The sequence below is a fragment of the Phoenix dactylifera genome, chromosome 2, assembly GCF_051530095.1.
Source record: "Phoenix dactylifera cultivar Ajwa chromosome 2, Ajwa_hap1_PhDact_Kaust_v1.1, whole genome shotgun sequence".
In the NCBI taxonomy this organism is placed as follows: Eukaryota; Viridiplantae; Streptophyta; class Magnoliopsida; order Arecales; family Arecaceae; genus Phoenix; species Phoenix dactylifera.
The window spans coordinates 5,406,920-5,432,036 of NC_143191.1; the positions used below are offsets into that span (position 1 = coordinate 5,406,920).

The 25,117-nt window shown below is 51.0% G+C and overlaps 1 protein-coding gene and 1 pseudogene across 2 annotated transcripts; both read right to left on the bottom strand.

The window, feature by feature from the left end:
- Positions 1 to 1,243: 1,243 nt before the first annotated feature.
- LOC120112466 (uncharacterized) lies at positions 1,244 to 17,340 on the bottom strand. Its single transcript, XM_039131966.3, has 3 exons — positions 16,195 to 17,340; positions 1,879 to 2,064; positions 1,244 to 1,774 (listed from the first exon to the last, which is right to left on the bottom strand). The coding sequence occupies exons 1-3, from the start codon at positions 16,684 to 16,686 to the stop codon at positions 1,484 to 1,486; spliced, it is 969 nt and encodes a 322-aa protein (XP_038987894.3). The 5' UTR covers positions 16,687 to 17,340; the 3' UTR covers positions 1,244 to 1,483.
- Positions 17,341 to 21,819: 4,479 nt separating this feature from the next.
- Positions 21,820 to 24,840, bottom strand: LOC103704382 (subtilisin-like protease SBT3 pseudogene; annotated as a pseudogene). Its single transcript, XR_016399104.1, has one exon. The product of XR_016399104.1 is annotated as a subtilisin-like protease SBT3 pseudogene (transcript).
- Positions 24,841 to 25,117: the final 277 nt, after the last annotated feature.

The window sequence follows — 25,117 nt, forward strand, 5'->3', positions numbered from 1 at the left end:
CCTAGATTATTGGATCTAACCCTGCAAAGATCTCAATCATCTTCATTCATCAACCTGCATGACCGTGAACTTCACAAAAATAAAATCAAAGAATAAATTAGCCAACAAGCAAACAGTAATCATGGTTACAGAAACATTTGGAATACACTTCAGATTTGGACTCGGATCATGCTTTACAGCTTCAGAAAGAATAAATCACTATAAACACGAAAAAAAAATAAAAGGAATCGAACCTCTGTCGGGAGTCGGGACTCACCGGAGTCGGAAGTCGGGAGGAGGCGCTCGGAGGAGGAGGCGCTCGGAGCCGGAGGAAGCGCTCGGAGTCGGAGGAGGCGCTCGGAGGAGGCGGCGCCTGGAGGAGGCGGCGCCCAGAGGAGGCGGCGCCCGGAGGATGAAGAATGGCGATAGGGATTCGGGAGAAGAAAACCCTAGCGCTGTGATTCCAATTTAGACCGCTCCATTTCGGTTCGGGATCGGTCCAGGTTCAGTAAACGCAAAATAGACTCAAAAACATAATGGGTCGGGTCGGGTCTAGATTTAGTAAACCCAGATCTGACTCAGAAAATGGTTCAGATTCAATTTTAGAACCCAATCCGAACCCACAGATCTTAAAATTTGGATCGGGTCTACGCAGGTCGGGTCGGACCTGATCACGGATCAACTCGACCCATTTGCAGCCTTACAAGCGGCCATTGTACGATCCAATGGTGTATTTGTGCAAAGAAAAATAAATTCTTCCTTCGCACAAAAGATACAAGCCCTGTCCCATGAGAAAAAGAAGGCCACGTATGGTGCCGGCTACATGCCTAGCTCCATCGATTGGAACATGATAATCGCCGTTCGGTAAAGTTGGAGCCTCAGTCTTCACTACATAAGCCTTGATTGCCGCCTCCTCTGAAGTTGCCGGGGAAGATGAAACGCCATTGGTCGGCGACAATGGTGGTGCCCTCTTTGTAACCTCATTTTTTTTTATGAGAAACAGTGTGAACTAATATATAGCTTGATGAATGATGAGTACCGGTATATACCAAGCTGATTAATTATGTTGTTCGATCGAATCGATATAACCTTATTGTTTGGACATTCATGGATGGCGTGAAGTGTAGAATCAATTTGAGCTCAGTGAAAGCATAAAGCCACGTTCATGGAGAAATAGAAACAATTTGACTGCCTTATGAGATAAAAAGAGCAATGGCGTAGTAATCAATCATCAGCACCTCAAAGAAACTTTAGAAAGAATTAATAATGAGATAAACATTGATTTTTTTTTTTTTTTGTAGTACATGAGATGCAAATTAAGCTTAGGAAGACAAATAAATGTATACCACTTGAAATCTCCAATCTGCCTTCGATCTTTAGCTGTCTCTCTTCCCACTTGGCATAGAAACAAGCATATATGTCTATGGATCAACCGAGGAATTAATCTTTCATATTTGGTACTGTTCTCGTTATTCTCTTGCTCCTTACATGGCTTCATCCGTTCTCAAGAGTATTGACAAGATTTCTTGAGGGAGACCAGAGTGTTGAGCTTGGTCTGGTCCATAACAACAGAGCAGTGGACCCCTGTATAAAATTTGGGCTTCACCAGGCGCCCCAACACATAGGCCCTTGATCTCACCATGAAATTAAGGCTAAGGTGCACCGGGACACTGTTGTTGGTCTTCCCAGGGGAATACATCAGGCTTGGCCCTCCTCCATAGAGTGGAATCTTGCTCCCCAACACCACCACACTGAGAGTTCTATGGCTCTTCCTTGACTGATAGAATTTGTTCATCTACAAAGATAATGTGAGAGAATTGCAGGCAGTCAAGATATGAATGAAGAATGGGCTGATTGTTCTGATCTCATCAGTTGAAGGATAGAGTTAGATATGCTTACATTCCCACTGGCCAATGTGAGTTGGTTGTAAGTGAGATCAAATGGTGTTGAGGTCACATGAACACCAAAGAAGGTCCCGGTATTTCGGAATGAGAGCTTCACGGTGGAGTTCAATGTAGCCATGTCGGTCGGCACCATCGATGCATCAGTTCCAGCTTGAATGATGAAGCTCTCAAATGTGATGCTCTGTGAAAGGAAGAAAGAAGAATGAACTCTGTCAACCAAGTTATGGGCACAGAATCTATAATTGTGGCCCTAGATAGAACCCAATTTTAGCTTGTTTTTGAGTGCCTTGTATTGTAGAATGCCTTCATGTTTGATTGCTACTTTATGTCTACCATGTCACCAAGTGCCGGACTATCAATATTGAGCCTACCAAATTGAAATTTTTTTGATAATCTTGTGTGTGTGTGTGTGGGTTTAATCCATCAACCTTTAGTGTAATTTTTTTCAATTTAGACTATTTATTTGAACGTACTCGAAAGATTGATGACTAACAAATGCTGAATTGCTGCTGCTGTGTCACTAATCAGAACACCACAAGTTTAGTAAAAAGCTACGAGCCCATATTTTTTGTGTCATAACTCATTTTCTTTTATTTTTCTTAGCAGATTGGATCCAAACATATATGGAAGTGAACATTTTCATCAAATATATTTTTGATATTCTGTCTTTCTTTGAAATATAACCATTTTCTAGTTAACTGAAATTTAAAAAATCAATTATTAAAGAATAAAACATATCCTCTCAAAAAAAAAAAGGCTTTTGGATCGTGAATATAGCCCGGAATAAGCTTAGTCCTGCCGCAAAAGATTTAAAAGAAAGAATAAGGAAAGAATAGATATTCTGATCAAACCTGCTTCTTTGAAAATAACTATTCCAAATGACTAGTGTTGGGGGAAATAAAGTTTCCCCCCAAATGACATAAATGCCCCTAAGAAGCCGTACAACCTCCGACCCTGGACAGCCGAAGTCAGCGTCCGACCTCGGAACGCTCGGCCACAAGACGACCGACCCCGAAACCTCCGACCTAAGAGAAACCCCGATGTCCGAGGACCGTACTCTAACACCCCTCCGGCATTTATTGCGCATGGCCACTGTAATCTTCCGGCACACTCAACAATAAATGCGGATCTCCGGCTTACTCCATAATAAATGCGGATCTCCGGCTTACTCCACCAATAATGCGGATCTCCGGCTTACTCCATAATAAATGCGGATCTCCGACTTACTCCACAATAAATGCGCATGGCTCCTGACATCTACGGATCCCCAGCTCTCCACGGCAAATCGACCCAGCAGGATCTAGTCGACTATGATAAGTCTCTGATCTCGGCCATACCGCCGACATCAGTGCAATGATTCGCCTGACCGAGCGCCGACCTGAACAACATGCCAAGCCGTACTACGACCTCGCCCTGTTACATCACAGGTAAACCGACCCCCGCATATAAAAGGGAGCCTTGGCCTCCCAAGAGGGGATTGGAACATTCATACACCCAAAAATCACTGTTTATCTCCTTCTCCCCACTATTTGCCCCCTCCCTGACTTGAGCGTCGGAGGGCCGGCGCCGAAGAACCCGGCCACCGGTTCGTGTGCAGGCACCCGGACGGAGGACGCCGCCAGCCAACGGATCGCCGCCCCGCTGCGAGGACCTGCTGTTCCTTCTCTCCGACCGCCCCGGACGGAGGACGCCGCCAGCCAACGGATCGCCGCCCCGCTGCGAGGACCTGCTGTTCCTTCTCTCCGACCGCCCCGGACGGAGGACGCCGCCCGCCGACAGACCGCCGCCCCGCCGTGAGGACTAACAGTCGTTCCCTCTCCTCGACCGAAGATTGCCCCCGGGTCCAATTTCCAGCAACAGTTGGCGCTAGAGGAAGGGCCCGAGTAGCAGTCATGAAGTTGAGAAGTAAGGGAACCTCTAACGTCTCCCGGCGTCCCCCGCAAAGTCCTGGACACTCCGTCCAGAATTCTCCAACTCCGGCTGACCCAGCTCCTCAGGTCCAGCCGGAACAGTTCAATGCCCTGGCACAGCAAGTCCAGGCCCTGGCCGCCGCCGTTCAGGGCCTGCGGCGCGTGGAGGCTTTACCGGCACTTCCCCCGCAGGCCCAGGCCCCGCCGGAGGGTCTCCCCAACGGCCCGGTTCTCCCCAGCCAAAATTTGCATGGCTCCTCCAGAGCCAACAATGGAGAACGAGCTTCTCCCCGGAGAGAGTTACCGGGAGAAGGTTTCGACCGGAGACCCCAACTTTCTGAGGCGGAGTCAGCCCCGGATCACCGTGAGCTGGCGCAAACCACAGCGACAATCCCACGGGTGGAGGAGCTCGACCGAAAAGTCGAGCATCTGGAGCGCCAGATTGCGGCACTCCACAGCAAGAAGGCAAGATAGGAAGGGGACTTTGAGTTCACTACCAAGTCCCCCTTCTCCCGCCAGATCGAGGACGAGCCAGTTCCCGCGAGGTTCAAAATGCCTCAGGTGGAGCCCTACAGCGGAATCACCGACCCCCTCGACCACTTGGAGAGTTATCGGGCCCTCATGGCCCTACAAGGGTCCTCGGAGGCCATACTCTGCAAGGCCTTCCCAGCAACCCTCCGAGGGACCGCTCGGCTTTGGTTCTCTGGTTTGAAGCCGAACACGGTGTCCTCTTTTGAGCAGCTCGGCAGGCAGTTCGCCACCAACTTTACTGCCAGCCGGCGCCAGCGACGAACATCAGACTCCCTCCTGGACATCAAGCAGAAGGAGGGGGAGTCCCTCAAAGAGTACCTGGACCGCTTTACCGCCGCCACATGGGAGGTTCGCGAGCTAGACCAGTCGATAGCCATGTCGGCTCTGAAGATTGGGGTCCGCTCCTACCGATTCCTCTTCTCCATCGAGAAGAGCTTCCCGGCCGACTTCACCGAAATGCTGGCCCGAGCCCGGAAGTACGCCAAGGCCGAGGAGGCAGTCGCCTCCAGGCGGGGGGCAATCGAGCCCACCTCGAAGAAGCGGAAGAAGCGCCGCGAGGAGCGCGGTCGACAAAGGAGCCAGTCTCCCCGCCGAGAGAAGAATCTCCCCAGACTGAGGAGCCCGCCCCGTCAGCAGGGGCGACCTCAGCAGAGGACACCTCCTCGTCCGAGGTCTCCACTACGGCCCCGGACGTACCAGGCGAGGTACGAGAACTATACACCCGTCAATGCTCCTCGGGCCGAGATCCTGATGGAAATTGAGGGTCGGGACTTCTTCCGACCCCCGCCTCCTATGCGAGACACGGGATTTCCCCGAAATTCCAGGAAGTACTGCCGCTTCCACCGAGATCGCGGGCACGACACGGAGGACTGCTTCCAACTCCGGGATGAGATAGAAGCGCTCATCAGACGGGGAGTACTCAACCGGTTCGTGAGGAACCGACATGAGGAAAGAAGGCCGGCGGAGAATGTCGCACCAACCGAAAATCCTGGCGGCAACAGGCCTATCGCCGGCACCATCAACATGATTGGGCGGACCTCGGCAGGAACAGCCGCCCAGGGAGCACCCCCGAAGCGCCCACGCACTGATGAAGTCATCTCGTTCTCGGACGAGGACTTAGAAGGGATCGAGACCCCTCACGATGACGCTGTGGTCATCTCAATGATTGTAAATAGGTTTGATGTAAAGCGTGTCCTAGTTGACAATGGAAGCTCAGCAACATTTTGTACTACCATGCCTACCAAAAAATGGGGTTGACAGAAGGACACCTCCGGAGAATCAATGCCCCGCTGGTCGGGTTTACCGGAGATGCGGTCCCGGTTGAAGGTGAGGCTAGCTTCCTTGTCACAGTTGGCCTCGCCCCCCGGGAGAGCACTGTGAGGACGGACTTCCTGGTGGTCCGTCTGCCCTCGGTCTACAACGCCATCCTTGGGCGCCCAGGGTTAAACGCCCTTCGAGCCGTGGTTTCAACTCGCCATTTGCTCATGCGGTTCCCCACCGGCCAAGGAGTGGGCGAGGTCCGCGGAGACCAACTGGTCGCCAAGCAATGCTACATGGCGGCCCACACAGTAAAGCAACCAGCCGAGGCACCAGACCGCCCGATGGGCCCTTCACTGCCCATAGAAACCCTCGATGCGAGGGACACCCTCTGGAAGAAGCAAGTAGAGCCCGGTGAGCTCCTTATTCAAATCCCACTACAAGAAAATTTTCCCGAGCTAACCGTGCAGGTTGGCTCCGGCCTCGGCGCCCATGAGAGGAATCGCCTCGTCAGCTTCCTGTGGGACAACGCTGACGTCTTCGCCTGGTCGCCCGCGGACGTGCCAGGAATTGACCCCGAGGTCATGGTCCACCGACTCCAGGTGAGGCCAACCAGCAGGCCTGTAAAGCAGAAGAAAAGAGGCTCCGCCCCTGAGCGACAACGAGCTGCGGCCGAGGAGGTGGACAAACTCCTCGGAGCCGGCTTCATCCGGGAGGTCTCCTACCCGGATTGGCTCGCCAATGTAGTCCTCGTAAAGAAGGCCAACGGAAAATGGCGTATGTGCGTGGACTACACCGACCTGAACAAGGCCTGCCCAAAAGACAGCTTCCCTCTCCCGAGCATCGACCAGCTCGTCGACTCCACTTCAGGACACCAACTGCTAACTTTTATGGACGCCTTTTCAGGATACAACCAAATCCGAATGGCGCCAGAAGACGAGGAGAAGACGGCCTTCATCACCGACAAGGGCACCTACTGCTACAAGGTGATGCCCTTTGGCCTGAAAAACGCTGGGGCCACCTATCAGAGACTGGTCAGCCAAATCTTTAAAGACCAGATCGGCCGGAACATGGAAGTCTATGTGGACGACATGCTGGTAAAGAGCCAAGCGGCGGAACACCACATAGCCGATCTCAGCGAGACATTCGCCAAGCTCAGAAAATACCAAATGAAACTCAATCCGGCGAAGTGCGCATTCGGAGTCACCTCGGGCAAGTTCCTGGGTTTCATAGTGACCCAACGCGGAATTGAAGCCAACCCGGAGAAAATCCGGGCACTGCAAGAGATGTCGCCTCCAAAGACAGTTAAGGAGGTGCAGCGGCTCGCGGGGCGGGTAGCCGCCCTGGGAAGGTTTGTTTCTCGATCAGCCGAGCGTTGCCTCCCCTTCTTCAAGAGCCTCAAACGGCCGAAAGACTTCCGGTGGACAGAAGAATGCCAGCAAGCCTTTGAAGAGCTTCGGAGCCTTCTGGCCTCTCCCCCGCTGCTCACCAAGCCCCAGAAGGGCGAAATTCTTTACTTATATCTGGCCGTCTCCCCAGCTGCAGTAAGCTCGGTCCTCGTCCGGGAAGAAAACAAGCTCCAAAAGCCGGTCTATTACACCAGTCGGGTTCTCAGGGATGCTGAGACCCGATATTCTAAACTTGAGAAGACCATCTTCGCTCTCATCATCTCGGCTCGGAGACTCAGGCCTTACTTCCAAGCCCACATGATAGCTATATTAACCGACCAGCCTATGAAGCAGATATTGCAGAGGTCGGATCGTGCGGGGAGGATCGCCAAATGGGCGGTCGAGCTCGGGGAATTCGACCTAGAATATCGGCCCAGGCCGGCTATCAAAGCTCAGATACTCGCCGACTTCATCGTGGAGTGCACCCTTCCGGACGACCCCGAGCCGCCATCTGAGTCCGTGGAGGAGACCCCGAAGCAGCCATGGGTCCTGCACTCGGATGGGTCTTCGACCCCGGGGGGCAGCGGGGCCGGACTTATCCTCACCAGTCCAGATGGAGTGGTGGCCGAGCAAGCTCTGCGCCTCGAGTTCCCGGCCTCGAACAATGAGGCCGAGTATGAGGCTCTCATCGCCGGGCTCAAGCTGGCGAAAGAACTAAAAGTGGGAGACCTGACGGCCTTTAGCGACTCCCAGCTGGTGGTGAACCAGGTCCAAGGAGATTTTGAAGCTAAAGAGCCATCCATGCAAAAGTATCTCCAAAAGGTGCGGGAACTCACATCTGCCCTGAATTCTTTCAATATTCAGTATATTCCCAGAGCGGAAAACCTCAGGGCAGACCAGCTATCCAAACTGGCCACCTCCCGCATTAGCGAGCTTCCCAAGGGAACAGCGCTCGAGTATCTTCGGGTCCCCAGCACGGAGGAACCCGAGCCCACTATGTGCATCGACTCCGAGCCAAGCTGGATCGACGGGCTCGTCTGCTATCTTCAGGACGGAACTCTACCTCATGACGAGACGGAGGCTCACCGAATCAAGCGCCAGGCTCCCCGGTATGTCTTGTACGAGAATAAACTCTATCGACAATCATTTACTTCTCCCCTTCTCAGATGCCTCCGCCCCTCCGAGGCGGACTACGCCCTCCGAGAGGTCCATGAAGGGATCTGCGGAAATCACCTGGGGGGTCGAGCCTTGGCCCATAAGATCCTGCGGCAGGGATACTACTGGCCCACACTCCAGAAGGACGCAACGGATTTCGTCCGTAAGTGCGATCGGTGCCAACGAAACGCCAATATCCAGCGCCGACCTTCAGCTCTGCTGACCTCCATCATCGCCCCCTGGCCGTTTGCCCAATGGGGGATCGACATCCTGGGGCCCTTTCCCCTGGCCACCGGACAGAGAAAGTTCCTGGTCGTCTCCATCGACTACTTCACCAAATGGGTCGAGGCCGAACCTGTTGCCCGGATCACCGAGCAAAAGATGCGGGACTTCGTGTGGAAGTCTATAATCTGCCGATTCGGACTACCCCGTATCCTCATATCTGACAATGGTCGACAATTTGACAATGTTCATTTCAGGGAGTTTTGCTCTGAGCTCGGCATTGATCATCGCTTCACCTCGGTTGCCCATCCCCAGACAAACGGGGAAACTGAGGTAACTAACCGAACTATTTTGCAGGGACTCAAAGCTAGGCTTGATCGGTCCAAAGGACAGTGGGTCGAGGACTTGTACAATGTCCTTTGGGCGTACCGGACCACGTTCCGACTGCCCACGGGAGAGACCCCCTTCAACCTAGCATACGGCACTGAGGCCGTCATCCCATTGGAGATCGGCTTGCCTTCTCTGAGGGTGGAGCATTACGACCCCGATACCAATTCCTCCCAGCTCAGGAGCAATTTGGACCTCGTCGAAGAGACAAGAGAGGTCGCCCGGGTGCGCATGGCGAGATATCAACAGCGAACGGCCCAATACTACAACTCCAGAGTTAAGCCCAAGCTCTTCAAAGTAGGGGACCTCGTCCTCAGGAAAGCCGAGGCTTCTCAACCAACCGAGCAAGGAAAGCTCGCCCCAAACTGGGAAGGACCGTATCAAATCGCCCGGGTACAACGGCCAGGGGCGTACAAATTGAAGTCCCTGGAAGGGACTCTGATTCCACGAAGCTGGAACTCCGAGAATTTACGAATGTACTACCAGTGAAACCCCAAGGGGTTCAAGATAATCAGGATAATGGACTCAGCTCCTTTTTCTGCAAATATTTCTCTCATTTTGATGACTGTAATCCTCTTCTAATATTGGGTCGTCTGTGATCCTCAGATCCCCCGGCCAAAATCGGGATGCCTCGAGGCACGACCGTAGAGTCCCAAACTCCCTCGACCTCGGGAAGAATCGCAGGACGGTGAAACGTCGACTGGTGCAAGATTCCTCGACTAAGGTCGAGATGTCCCGAGTGTCGACAGTGCGTGCCCAGACCCCTCGACATTTCGGGAAGACGGGGTAGTACCTTCGCAGTCCCCCGTGGCGCTCGACACCAACAACGGGGTAGTACCTTCGCGGCCCCCCATAGCGCCTCCTCGACTAAGGTCGGGATGCCCCGAGGGTCGACCGTAGAGAACCAGACTCCCTCGACCTCGGGAAGGCGCCGTGAGGGGTGAAAAGGGTGGCTCCACCCGGGGCGCCACAAAGTGGACCCCCGGGAGCGGTCGACGATCCCCGATCTCCGAAGCGAGCGATCCCTCGACTAAGGTCGGGATGCCCCGAGGGTCGACCGTAGAGAACCAGACTTCCTCGACCTCGGGAAGCGTCGCCGGTCGGTAGAGCGTGCCCAGACCAGCCGACCTGACGAACGATCCCTCGACTAAGGTCGGGATGCCCCGAGGGTCGACCGTAGAGAACCAGACTCCCTCGACCTCGGGAAGGCGCCGTGAGGGGTGGAAAGGGTGGCTCCACCCGGGGCGCCACAAAGTGGACCCCCGGGAGCGGTCGACGATCTCCGATCCCCGAAGCGAGCGATCCCTCGACTAAGGTCGGGATGCCCCGAGGGTCGACCGTAGAGAACCAGACTCCCTCGACCTCGGGAAGCGTCGCCGGTCGGTAGAGCGTGCCCAGACCAGCCGACCTGACGAACGATCCCTCGACTAAGGTCGGGATGCCCCGAGGGTCGACCGTAGAGAACCAGACTCCCTCGACCTCGGGAAGGCGCCGTGAGGGGTGGAAAGGGTGGCTCCACCCGGGGCGCCACAAAGTGGACCCCCGGGAGCGGTCGACGATCCCCGATCCCCGAAGCGAGCGATCCCTCGACTAAGGTCGGGATGCCCCGAGGGTCGACCGTAGAGAACCAGACTCCCTCGACCTCGGGAAGCGTCGCCGGTCGGTAGAGCGTGCCCAGACCAGCCGACCTGACGAACGCTCCCTCGACTAAAGTCGGGATGCCCCGAGGGTCGACCGTAGAGAACCAGACTCCCTCGACCTCGGAAAGGCGCCGTGAGGGGTGGAAAGGGTGGCTCCACCCGGGGCGCCACAAAGTGGACCCCCGGGAGCGGTCGACGATCCCCGATCCCCGAAGCGAGCGACCCCTCGACTAAGGTCGGGATGCCCCGAGGGTCGACCGTAGAGAACCAGACTCCCTCGACCTCGGGAAGCGTCGCCGGTCGGTAGAGCGTGCCCAGACCAGCCGACCTGACGAATGATCCCTCGACTAAGGTCGGGATGCCCCGAGGGTCGACCGTAGAGAACCAGACTCCCTCGACCTCGGGAGGTATCACAGGTCAGCAAGGCGTCCACGAACCCGCCGACCTGATGTGAGATCCCTCGACCAAGGCTGAGGCGCTCCGAGGTCCGACCATAGGGTCTTAAGCCCCCTCGATCTCAAAAAGGGCTACAAATCAACAGAGCCTCCCCAGATCCTCTCAACTCCGGCAGGAGTCGCCGGGTCCATGGGAAGCCCGAGCCCCTTTTACCAGTCAAAAATGACTCCGGAGGTCGACGAGGAAGGGAAGCGACCTACTCCACCATGCGAAGCATGACCCCGAGAATGCAAGAGGTACACCCAACTAGACGCCCTCCTTGTCAAATTTTATCTACATATTGCCGAGCGGGATCTCGTCCAATGTTGGAGTCTTATTTTGCCCCAAAGCCGGGCTTCTTCGCTGGGTCGGCTTAAGACCGACCTCCCAACCTCATTATGCCTGCTCTGTTCGTCAAGTCTCCGCAATCCGTACTAAGGCTTCATAAAGTAGGGCCCAACTCGGCTCTTCTAAGTAAACTCCGACGTCCAGCTGAGAAAGTGGTCCCGGCCACGAATGTACCAGCCAAGCACAGGTACCAAGGCGATCTTTGGGAATCCCAGCCTTGTTCACCGAAATCTCGGCAGGGTCCGAGAACGATAACTATGAAAACCTTCGGCAATAACTTGTTTATTAGCCCGCGCTCCCTATGAGAGGTTCGGAGTTGAGTTCGGAAATCCGACTAAACTCCCCGAATAGCGGCACGAATAGACCTATTCCGGTCCCACTTGAAGGGCTAAGGCCCGACCTCGGTACCTTAAGATTTTCCTAAAGGCCAAACGTGGCAACTCCCACGACTCTAAGATCCGAGTTATAGGACTTAGAGAAATTTTCTAGAAACCTAAGCTCGGAGCTCCCTTTGGTCGAGACGACTGGAATCCGAGAAGGCTAAGATATAGCCAGGGAAAAGGGCAGCTTCGTTAAGCAGCCCAAAGATTAAAATACGAAGTTAGAGGTCGTCGAGGCGGTTAGCTAAGGTTCTAGCCTCATCCACGACAACAGAGGGAAAGATGAACACAGAATGACAAAAACATTTCTTCATTAACAAAGGGCCGGAAGGCCAATTACAAAATTGGAAGTCGGCCACTCAAGGGCCGACCCCGGATACGATGAAAAAGAAAAGAAAAATATGCTTAAGTCCTAAGCGGCGGAAGCCACATCCGGGGGGTCATCCGGCACATTGATGACCTCATGATCTTCCTCCGGAACAGGCTCGGGGCCGGGAGCAGGAGCTTCGGGCGCCGCCTCCGGGACAGCATCGATCTCGGCCGCCGGAGCCGCCTCCATGACACCGTCCGCCTCGGCTACCCCCGTCGAAGGCTCGGCGGGGTCCTGCTCGTATATTTCCGCCTCGGACGTAAGGATGGCAGGAAGGGCTTGCACGTCGGACCCCCAGCCCCGGTCCTCCCTCGGACGGACCGTCGAGAAGTCGTACTAAGGGCAGTATCGGCGCACCTGCTCCCGGAAGTTCTCGAAGCCTCGAAGGAAACCGTCGACCGTCTCCTCCTCCAACATATCGCGGAACTCTTGCGACTCTTTGAAGAGTTCCACAGCATGCTCGGCTCGTTCGAGGGCCCTCCTCTCCCGGGCCTCAAGTTGCCCGAGTCGGAGGCGCAAGACCCCCTCCTCATACTCGAGGGCCGCGACCCTGGCCTGGACCTCCCCTAAGCGCGCCTCCGTGCCGCGCATGGTTGCCCTGGTCAGGGCATGAGCCGCCTTCTCCTCCTCGAGCGCCCCCACCATGGCAAGGCGCTCAGCCTCGGTGGCTGTCCACCGAGCCTCGGCCGCGGCCAACGCCGCCTCCAGCTCGGCGACTCTTTTCTTGGCCGGCTTCAGTTGCTGGCCGAGCTGTTGAACTTCTTCCCGATACCCATGGGCGATGAACGCCATGGTGTCGAGCTCGAGAATATGCTGAAAAGAAAGAAACGAGGGTATTGTGAGTTGAAAAGCACATATGTACGCTAAAAACTCGGGGAAATTAAGAAGAAAGCTTACCCGGGCAGTGTTGCAGTAAGCACTGCCGACGACCTCCTCCAGCGAAATACCCCGGAATACGGCCCGGTCCGCTGGAAGCACCGCACGCCGCAACATGGAGCGTGCGACCTCGGCATCTTGAAAGGCCGAGCGCCCCTCGGGAATAGAAGAGTCCGGCTCGGCCGACTCTTCTCGGAAAGCCCGAGAAGAGCTCGGCACGATCGAACCCGAGGTCCCGGAGCCGCTCGCCTCGGTGCCTCGGGTAAGCCCGGGTCCTGGCTGCTGCGGCCGGACCACGGACGGCTCCCCCCGCTGGGAAAGGGGGGTAGGGCAAGGAGGGGCCGACGGGCCCGCATCACCAACAACCCGCTCCCGCCTCGGGTCGGCTGCAGGGGCCCCCGCCTCGGGGCCACTCGTCCCGGCCGACGAAGAAGCGCCGTCCGTCCTCGCCCTCTTCCGAGGCTGGGGCACAGCACCCCCGGCCTCGGCCTCTCGCCTCCTCAGGTGAGAGAAAAGTGATGTGTTGCTGGTCGGCATGCGTGGAATATCTGAAATCAAGAATTTTGTTAAGAGTCAGACCAGTGACCGTAAAGACGGAGAACAAGAAATAAATAAATAGAATAATGCAACCGCCCTTACCCTCGGGGCGCGCCGAGCTCAGACCCACGCTCGCCAGGGCGTCCTCCCGCAGGAGCTCGGTCAGGTCGTTGCCCCTCCCGAGGGCTCGCAAAGAGTCCAGGGTCCTCAGCTCCCTCCCCGTGGGCTCGGAGAGTTTGTTGAGGGCCTTCAGCCGAGGGTGTCCCCACCTTGGCTCGAACCCCCAAAGCGCCGCAGACGCCAGAAAGAAAAACTTCCTCTTCCACTCGTGAATCGAGGAAGGGGCGCCCCGGAAGAGTGACATACCGCCCCGAAAGGCGAAATATAACCACCCTACGTCCGCCGGGTTTTTCTTTAACAGAAAACACCGACGAAAAAGGCCTACCGAAATCGGGATTCCGTGCCCGAGGCACAGGAATAAAAACCCGATTATGGTCCTCCATGAGTTCGGAGCCAACTGCGCCGGGACGAGTTGGTACTCGCCCAGCAAGTTACTCACGAACTCATGGGCGGGAAAACGCAGGCCCGCCCAAAGTGTCTCGCGGTAAACCGCGATCCGACCTGGGGGCGGCTGCGTCACCCTGTCTTCCGGCCCTGCGGTTTCAAGGCGAAACCCGGGCTGGAAGAAGAAACGGGAGCGGATTAACTCCAGCTCCTCTTCCGACAGACTCGACCCAACCTCTTCGGGACCGGAACCCATTCTCACGGAAGAGTGGAGCAAAAGTTAAGAGTAGAAAATGGAAGTTGACGAGGAGGAGAAAAGAGGAAACCTAGTGAAAACGGGAAGAAAACCTACTGGACATTGCCGGAAATCGCTCCGGGCACCACCAGCAAGATTCAGCTGAGGGAGGAAGCAGGGGGAAAGACGACGAAAATAAGAGGCAGCCAAACAAGACCTTTAGGGCAGACTCGTGGGGTTTATATAGACCCCCCTGACGGCCCAGATCGATGGGGTCGGTTCCCATCCCCCCGACCGGGTTGCGCCACGTGTCGACCTCGGAAGCCGAGGCACCGTATTCACTCCGGTTTAATAAATCGGATACGAAATCGAAGCGTTGTCCCATCGGATCTCGGGGCCTCATCATGGGTCCACAGAATCAAATCGTCTTGAGGAACGAGCGGACGTAACCCCCGCTCCCCTCGTTTAATAAGATTTGGGACACGTGGAGCCCCGATGAGGCCTCCACTTCTTCGGAATTATGATCCAGTAACATGAAATCGAAAGCGTCCGACCTCGGGTCGCGCCGCGTGTCCGTTTCAAACCCCGTAACGGCACACTCATTAATGAGCCAGAAACGTCGATTACGGAATCGAGACACCGCCTCGACGAGCTCGAGGTCCCCCATCATTAATCCGCCGTAAAATGATCCTGGCGATTCAAGAAGCATGATGATACGAGCTCCATCATTAGCTCACCGAATAAAGCAGCCTCGAGACGCCAAAGGGCGCATATCTCACCATGAAAGCTCCGGAAAGCACAAGGGGGCGGGCGAGACCTTTCCCCCAACCTTAGTGACAGACTTTACTTCCCACGTCCGAGCCCCACAAGCCGCTCGAACTCGGAAGTCGGGGGGTAGTGTTGGGGGGAATAAAGTTTCCCCCCAAATGACATAAATGCCCCTAAGAAGCCGTACAACCTCCGACCCCGGACAGCCGAAGTCAGCGTCCGACCTCGGAACGCTCGGCCACAAGACGACCGACCCCGAAACCTCCGACCTAAGAGAAACCCCGATGTCCGAGGACCGTACTCTAACACCCCTCCGGCATTTATTGCGCATGGCCGCTGTAATCTTCCGGTACACTCAACAATAAATGCGGATCTCCGGCTTACTCCATAATAAATGCGGATCTCCGGCTTACTCCACCAATAATGCGGATCTCCGGCTTACTCCATAATAAATGCGGATCTCCGGCTTACTCCACCAATAATGCGGATCTCCGGCTTACTCCATAATAAATGCGGATCTCCGACTTACTCCACAATAAATGCGCATGGCTCCTGACATCTACGGATCCCCAGCTCTCCACGGCAAATCGACCCAGCAGGGTCTAGTCGACTATGATAAGTCTCTGATCTCGGCCATACCGCCGACATCAGTGCAATGATTCGCCTGACCGAGCGCCGACCTGAACAACATGCCAAGCCGTACTACGGCCTCGCCCTGTTACATCACAGGTAAACCGACCCCCGCATATAAAAGGGAGCCTTGGCCTCCCAAGAGGGGATTGGAACATTCATACACCCAAAAATCACTGTTTATCTCCTTCTCCCCACTATTTGCCCCCTCCCTGACTTGAGCGTCGGAGGGCAGGCGCCGGAGAACCCGGCCACCGGTTCGTGTGCAGGCACCCGGACGGAGGACGCCGCCAGCCAACGGATCGCCGCCCCGCTGCGAGGACCTGCTGTTCCTTCTCTCCGACCGCCCCGGACGGAGGACGCCGCCAGCCAACGGATTGCCGCCCCGCTGCGAGGACCTGCTGTTCCTTCTCTCCGACCGCCCCGGACGGAGGACGCCGCCCGCCGACAGACCGCCGCCCCGCCGTGAGGACTAACAGTCGTTCCCTCTCCTCGACCGAAGATTGCCCCCGGGTCCAATTTCCAGCAACAACTAGAATAACTTTATTTGTATTTATTTTTCTTTGTTCTGTATTGGCAAAAGGAAAAAACCCTCTACGGTTAATCCTGCTAGGAAATGAATAAATAGATAGATAAAAAGAATAATAGCCGGAAGAGAGTAAGGAATAACTATTGAACATGAATATCCCTTCTCTAATTCCCGAACCAAAGGCAGAATAGGATAAACGGGGATATTACCTTCATGGTGATTTTAGGCCCCTGCGATCTGCTGGCCGCCCAAAGGATCAACGCGAAGAAAGAGAAAATCACAATGAAAGAGAGGAGAAACCCAAGGAAGTAAAGCTGCCGTCGAAACCTCTTCCCCTCCTCCTCATCCTCAAGGAGGCCTTCCTCCTCTATGACCGTGAACTCCTTCCATGTCTTCTCGCTCTTCCGGCGGCCACCCTTACCTCCATCATTGCTCACAATCTTCCCAGAACCACCAGGCTTCAGTGCGCCGGAGAAGCGGCTCGAGGACGAGTCGCGGGAGTGGTGCCCCACCGAGGAGTGGGAGTGCCGTGGCGAGGCCATTGGGCTGAGGACCGGCGTCGAGTGGAGCGACGTCGTCGTCTTCTCGCCATCGTGGGAGTCCCTCGACGGGCTCTGGACGTAGTACGCAGGCCTTCTCGGGGATCTAGTCGGGGATGACGGTGCCAAACTTGTCACCTCTGAGTCGGTCTTGGCGTGCATATTGGTTAATCCCTCTGATCTTGACCACCACCACCACCACCACCTCCACCACCACCACCACCGTCTTGTTATCTTCTTCAACTCTGCCTCTGTTCTATTGAATCAACTTGGCCAATCAAGTCTTTTGAAACCTCCTAATGATTAGAGTGGAATAAGTCTTTTTTGCTTATTCTTCCCTGAGTTGTTCCTGTTCTTGGTGCTGGATTAAGACAAGCTTGGAAGGTGGAGGACATGGGTGGACATGGGTGGTTACTAGTTATAACATTGTTTTGTAATCTAAAGAACTGAAGAGCATCTTTCTTTAATTTGGGAGTGGAAGGCTCTTTGGCAAGTCTTTTCTTTATGTTGTCTCACGTTAGAGACAGAGACTTTCACGTCAAGTGATTCGTTTGACAGTTCATTTGCAAGCTGGCTCTCCTAATCCTCTTTTATATCTATTGGTTTTATCCCCGTTATTCCAAGCTTCTGATAATGGAGTGGTTCTTCTTTTGTCAAGGTCCAACAAGTAGTTTTCCACTATTCTGCTTTCTCTTTTATCTTTTCAGAAATAGAAAGAGGATTAGAACCTACTAAGGCTTCTCCTTAATGCAGAAGATCACATAAGGTACAAGAAAATTAGTTTTTTGATTAAAAGTTTCTCTCAAATTAACAGAATTAAGCATGAGCCAATCGATAGTCCAAACTTCCATGAGCATCTTCCATAAAATTTTCACTAAATCTTCATATTTACAAAAAATGAACAAATTAGACATAGGCTTTACGGTAGAAATATGTTGGCAATTGTCTTGGAGTGATTTTTTAAATTCCTTCTAATGCTTAGAATTCGGAAAACATGCTTGTGTTTTAGTAGCATTGTCTAACTTATACAATGTTCATTGCCATCATAATGGAATGATTCGAATCTTTTATGCGCATACAATGCTCGATAGAATTGATGTAAATTTTCTAAATCATGCCTCTTTATGGTTATTGATGTCATGCATTTTACATGTCTGAATCATTTGAAATGATTTTCTCTTGCATATCATCTACTAACAGCTTCGTCATAATGGCAAACTCAGATTTTGATCTTTAATCCAACAAATTGTTTCATGGCTTGAATGAGACAACAAATGTCAGATTCAAGTTTAACCTGATCTAATTAACAATCAAGTTGATTTTTGCACTGAAAAATAATTGAGCTGATTAATTTTGACTCTAAATTTAGATTCATCTTAGTACCATACAGTACTAAGGCCATGTTGTAGCATATCTGTTTTTTGAAGTCAGACATACTAAATGATTTCAATTTTCACTAGAAGTAGTTGTCCAGACAAGATCATAAGGATTTTGTGGATTTGACCTGAATATGCTAGCCAATCAATGGTTTTAAGGTAGATGCATATTTTATTTCTTTTTTTTTTCTAGGTGAGATCGGCAAATTCAGTGTGGTAACATCTGGCAAGGATTTCACTTGATCTATAATGTTGCAACATTCTCCGATGTACAATCTAGATTGATGATCAGATGGCCAAAATAGTAAGCCTATTGTCCTATTATAAATATTTCTACCTATTGATCTGCTTGACACTGCATGAGCCTACAGTCGCACGCACGCACGCGCACACTAATATGCCTCTTGATTGTCATATAATTCAGCTGCAATTAGATGAATATTAGTAAAGAAAGGATAATTTGAAGTTGAAGTCACAACTGTGCAAACAAGGCTGAAAGGAGAGTTTCACACTCCCTTTTTGAGTTTTACCCTAATGTTTCACATGGATAATTGTTTTATCACTTCATGTGAAATGCTTGATGGATCGAGTTCGCATGATTATGCTATTCAGAAGAAGACAAGAAAACTAACATTAGATCGTCAAACATTTCACATGAAGTGATGAAACTATTATCCATGCGAAACATATTTGGAACTTGCGAGGTTCGATGCCTAATGTTTCGCATGGATAATAGTTTCGATCACTGTATGTGAAATGTTTGATGGATATGATTATCCTATTCAGAAGAAGACAAGAAAACAAAAATTAGATCATCAACTTACAGCTCAAATCTATGCACACAGCATCCACTTGTGCATACACAAATATATGACCACCAACAACACCACAAGAAGTCAACAATCAGCTTCCTGTCCTGAAGGATCCAACCAAAAGTTGGCCACATGAAGTCATGAGCCAAGATCATGGAATTATCTGGCCATAGGATGCAACATGGGAACGTGCCTATCCCCATCCTTAATGATAGATACCTATCCCTCTATGGGACAAAAAGCTCATGCATGCATATGAACCAGTGCCACCTTTTCAAGATCAAATTAAGCACACTTGGGTAGATCCATTTTTATGAAGTTCACACTCAATTCAACTGGAGTTTGGGCATCACATTGGATTCAATAGTTTTCAAGTCCAAAATTCAGGCTTAGGAATGCTAAGGTTAAAACAAGATCTGCTCACTTGCCTACCTCAAGTTTCAGGACAATTTTAGCAAGTTTTTGCATTCAGATGCTCTTAGGGTAACTAATGGGCATAAGAATGTACAAGAATTTGTAATAAAATCTCTGACCAGATGACATTAATCCACCAAACAAATGTTCCTTTCCAAGTGGTGAACCATTTCAATGAATCAAAGAGATCAAAGGGACCATAATTAAGGAGGTCGTTCGTGATTCATAACATGGTAAACCATTTTCCAATGAGGCTTTTCCAACTCCAGATTATGCAACCACGAGCAGATAAGTATATATAGTGGGCCACTGCTTAAAATTACCATATGCTATGGATATTTACTCATGTTGGCCAATTAGTTTACTTGATACAAAGTTTTAAAGAAATAGATTCGCATAAATTAGTTCTTTTAATGCAGTAAATTTTTGGTAAAAATAATATGCGACATATGAGAAGGCAAAGATGAGAAAGTAGGATGCCTCTGATAAGGCTCCCCCTTGAACTGATGGTGGCTGCCATTATAGGACTTCTCACCACATACTTCCCCTTATCATCCACTAGAATGAGTGCGAAGCTTTTCTTCTCATACTTTGTCCTGGAAACCAACTTTTCCAGCATGACACTGATAAAAAAAGCCCTCACAGCCTTAGCACATCGCTGCGGAATCTCCGACATTGATCGCCATCCTCTGGAACTCTTCAGCAACCTGAGGACTTTTAGACATCTTGTTCGCATTGGAAAAGGCAATAGACGATGGATAACTGAGATCTAAAGATGCATTCAAGCAATTGAAAGAGTAGGCACCTAGAGACTGTCTTTATTTGCCAGGTGGTACATAAGAATCTCACCTAGTCTGATGACACCAAAAGGCTGTCCACATTAACTTAATCAGCATAACTTGGAAGCAAGGTATGAATTAATTTGTCCTTGATCTGCTAGGAATTTAGAGGTTTGGATCTCTCATTCACTCTAAGAAATAGTAACCTCTTTTTTTTCCATGTCAGTGGAATGGATCCCTATATCCTGTCCTTTCGGATGCGGTTTAGGCTTGCTTTGCAGGTGAAAGTAAAGGTATCAATGAGTCAGGCACAGATCATTCTAAACAGTTTGATGGATTGATCCATGAAAACAAGATCATAACAAACTAGGCCTGGACTTATATTCTACTCTAAAACAAACATAATTCCTAGTTTTAGTTTTTTCTTCTTGAGATAAATTAATTGTTGTGACAAAAAAAATGGCAAGGATTTCAACAGCGGCAAGAAATATAGTGGGATTTAAAAGAAAAAAAAAAACTAAATTCGAAAACAAACTTAGATCATGAACTCACGGCTTGCACCTGTGCACACAGCATGCACTTATCTACACATATACGTGCACCTACGTACAACACCACACAAGAACCTAGCTCTCTTTTTTTTTTTTTTGGTAAGGTTGGATCTATTAAATCAACCTAGTATAAATACAATCGTGGGAATATAAAAATAAAATATGCAAAAATTTAGAGAAAAAAAATCTGTCGAAACAGTCCATAATATAGTCTCCATGTGACTGGCCATATAAATCGCCATCTAATCCATAGTTTTGTTAGCTTCTCTATAAAAATATGTCATCTCATGAGGAAGTAAAATTGTTTCTATCCTCCAAAAGCTTAGACAACTTACTAGATAGCCACCTTAACTCTCTTTCACCCAGTCAATAGTTGGCAAGATTGCCGGAAAGTATATGTCCCTAATGGCCAGGCAAATCTAGAGAAGCTAATGGGACGCCAAATTTGATTGTTTTTTATGTTGCTCGGACAAAATTTTATGGGCTGATGCGCCATGTCCTGCTTCTGCTTCAAAATATTTTATTTTTAATTATTTTCGTCCATCCTATAAAAAAATTTTAAAAAAAAGTTAATACTGGGAACGTGCCTCTCCCTATCCTGAATGAAATAATGCCGATCCCACTACGGGACGAAAAGCCAATGCATGCATGTGATCAGAAAAGCTTTTTTTTGTGGTAACGTGTGATCAGAAAAGCTTGTCCATCTATTGAAAAAAAAAGGAAGTAACACCCTTGCAAAGTCTTCCCTACAGAATCCACCGCCGGAGTATCTACTGCTTGCTTTGAGATCTATGTAGATTGATGAATGATAGAGTTAGTTTGGAGTGCTTTCACATTGGATTCGTGGGAAAGAAGGCGAATCTTTTTTTATGCGTGAAAGATATATACAACTTAAGGCCCATCCAGACTTGTTGCGCATAGCTAAGTCATGCTCGATGCCAGCTCAATCCACTTGCACATCCACATCAAAGCCTCATGAAGATTTTAGCAATTTTATGAGTCTTATGACTGGTGAATTATATGCTATTGGCCACCTAAACTGATTGGGATTCCTTCTATCCACCGATGAGCCTATGCACAGTGTCGTGCTTAAATGGCCATGCTCAATACATTGTAATAAAATGGATCGCAAGATGACACTCGACCAAACAAAGTCTCTATCAAGAAGGTAGCTAGGCAACGTCGATGAAACATAGAGATTAAGGGTCCACAAGGAGGTCGGTCATGATTCGCGACAAGCAACTCATTCTCAAATGAGGATTTTCAGGCTCCAAATTTATAGCAGAACACTTCTTGAAATGACCATTTATTGTGGTTATTTTGGAATAATGCAAGATTATAAACAAATTAATTAATGCATATGTTTCTGCTGGGGAATTTAATTTCTTTATTCTTGCAACTTAAACTTTTGGTTAGTAAATCACTTGCAACAATTTCCATAGGAAGGCAAAGACAAGAAGAGGAGACATTGTAATTGGCACTCATCTTTACAAACTACAACCGGGTTGAGTTGATGGTAGTTGCCACTATAGGACTTCTCACCACATACTTCCCTTTATCATCCACCCAGCTTAATGAACCACGAAGCACCTCATCCGCTTTCTTCCCCATCTGGCCCACCATAATGAGAGCGAAGCTTTTCTTCTCATACTTCTCGTGAAAAACTAACTTCTCGGGCATGACACTGATTGCAATCCCCTTCATAGCAACCACCTTGGCGTTGTAAGTCACCACCGCATCTCCCACATTTGTCACCGTCCTTTGGAACTCTTGGACAACTTTATAACTGGGAGCAGTCTTGTTAGGATTGAAGAATGCAATGAACGATGGATAATTGAGATCTAAAGATGCATTCGAGCAATCGAATGAATAGGTCTTGGTGATCATCTTTATCTGCTTGCTGGTATACTTCATGGCACATAAGAGTCTCACGTAGTCGTCGGTGCTTGCATCATAGATAAGACCAGGATCGAGTGCCCTGTTGGGCTCAATCTGACCGGACCCGATAGCCAGCGGAGTCGCCACCGGCCGATCGGCATATCCCATGTCTCTAATTGGCATCATGGTGTTGCCCAAATTGTTTGCGGTGGTCACCAGTGCAGATCGAATCGCCGCAGGGCTCCATTCCGACCTTACACCCTTGATCATTGCAGCTATGCCAGCTGCATGAGGGCAGGCCATGGATGTTCCTGATATGATGTTGAATGGGCTATACAATTCATGAGACCTGACGAACCCTACCGATGAATTCTGCGCCCAAGATGCTAGGATGAGGGAGCCAGGAGCCACAATGTCTGGCTTCAGCACGGTTGGGCAGCTCGCCGAGGGCCCTCTGGAGGTGTAGAAAGCCGCCATGGGGGCAGGCTTTATGCCCAGGATGGTCTTCCGGAATCTCAACATGGCTCTCGGGTCTGCGCTTTTATTTATGTACTTCAAGATGGTCTTGCCATCTTGAGGCCTGATGATAGCCCCGGGGAATGAGAATTGCACGTAATAGTCCTTCAACAAGGATGCAGATATGAAGAGGGCAGCATCCACTTTAGCAGACTCAACTTGGAAGGTGGCAAGGTCGAGATCCTTGGCATCACATACTACCATCTTGTGACGCGCATTCTTCAGCAAGGTTTCGTTGCCACAAGACCCCATGAACACCAAGGGCAATGCATGATGCCTGGTGGAAGGTGGCCTTCCAGGGTACAGTGATTGCCCGATGATGGAGCTGCCATCTCCGAGATCGACGATGCCGGCGAAGTCCCGATCGACGGTGGCGGCGCCGATGGTGGTGACCCAGGGGGTCCCGTTGTGCAGGACCCGCAAGTCTGGGCCCCTGTTGCCCGCCGAGGTCGCGACAAATATCCCCTTCTCCATGGCGGCGAAGGAGGCTATGGCAATGGGATCCTTGTAGAGGGGGATGAAGTCAAGGCCCAGAGATAGGGAGATGACATCCACGCCATCAGATATAGCTTGGTCGATTGCGGCAATGATGTCGGACGTAGCGACTCCTTCGTCCCAAAGAGCCTTGTACATGGCCAACCGCGCACGGGGCGCCATCCCCCGGGCCGTGCCGGGTGCGTACCCGAAGAAGGACGCGTCGGGGACATAATTTCCGGCGGCGGTGGAGGAGGTGTGCGTGCCGTGACCGTCGGTGTCGCGCGGGGAATTGACCGCAATGGTGAGGTTTGGGTTTGCAGCGAGCAAGCCCTTGTTGAAGCTTCGAGCTCCGATGAGCTTCCGGTTGCATGCCGAGGAGCTGAAAGTAGTACCTTGCTCGCAGACACCCTTCCATCTGGCAGGCACGTCGGTCATGCCGTAGTCGCTGAAGCTCTCGCTCTCGGGCCATATCCCGGAGTCGACCACCCCAATTATGACGTCCTCGCCATAGTTGGAGGCCGGCCACAGACCAGAAGCTGAACTAAGGTGGAGGAATTCGGGGGTGTGGGTGGTGTCGACCGTCACCGGCATGTCGCGGTAGCACGACAAGAAGCCATGTGATCTCTTGAGCTGTTGGAGCTGCAATGGCGAGAGTCGAGCGCTGAATCCATGAATAGCATTGTCATAGATGTAGATGAGGTTGGAGGCTGCAGACATCGAGTCGGAGGTGGCGGCGGCAGAGACGACGGAGGTATACCAGCTGCGGTGGCCTGAGAAGGCTCTCGGCATGGCTGATAAGTCCATGTGAACGATATAGGTGGCAACTTCAGCTGATATTGGTATCATCTGTGAGGTAAGTATGGCTATTGCCATCCACACATAGTGGAAGGACGACAGAAGTGCCATGGTGGTGTTGTGGCGTCACATAGATTAGAGGGAAGCCTCTGTGCTATGTGTATATAAGGAAGAGCAAAAAAAAAAAAAGCAAACAAGGGAATACTATTCACCAAGTAGTTGGGTGCTTTGGGTCGCATTGCTACAAGCCAAGAAGTCGAACGCGGGGAGTGGGGAATACTATTCACCGAGCTGTTGGGTCCCTTGGGTCACATTGCTGCAAGTCAAGAACCAAAAGTGATCTGGAGGAATAATATAAAAACGGTAATCAGGTAACTACTACATGTAGTTCACGCAAAAATGTTATACGTGTGGTGTGTAGCAGCAGAAGAAGAAGAGAACGAGAGGGAGAGGAAGAAGGAGAAGGAAAAGAAGTTGAAGCAGAAGAAGAAGGAGCAGGAGAAGAAGGAGGATGAGGAGGAGAAGAAGAAGGAGGAGGAGGAGGAGGAGGAGGAGAAGAAGAATAAGAAGAAGCAGGAGAAGTTGTAGAAGAAGAAGGAGGAGGAGAAGAAGAAGAAGAAAGAGGAGAAGAAGAAGAATATGAAGGAGAAGGCCAGAGAAGGAAAAGAAGGACAGTATCGTGCTTAAATGGCCATGCTCAATGCATTGTAATAAAATGGATCGCAAGATGACACTCAACCAAACAAAGTCTCTATCAAGAAGGTAGCTAGGCAACGTCAATGAATCATAGAGATTAAGGGTCCACAAGGAGGTCGGCCGTCATGATTCGCGACAAGCAACTCATTCTCAAATGAGGATTTTCTGGCTCCAAATTTATGGCAGGCCACTTTTTGAAATGACCATTTATTGTGGTTATTTTGGAATAATGCAAGATTATAAACAAATTAATTAATGTATATGTTCCTGCTGGGGAATTTTCTTTATTCTTGCAAATT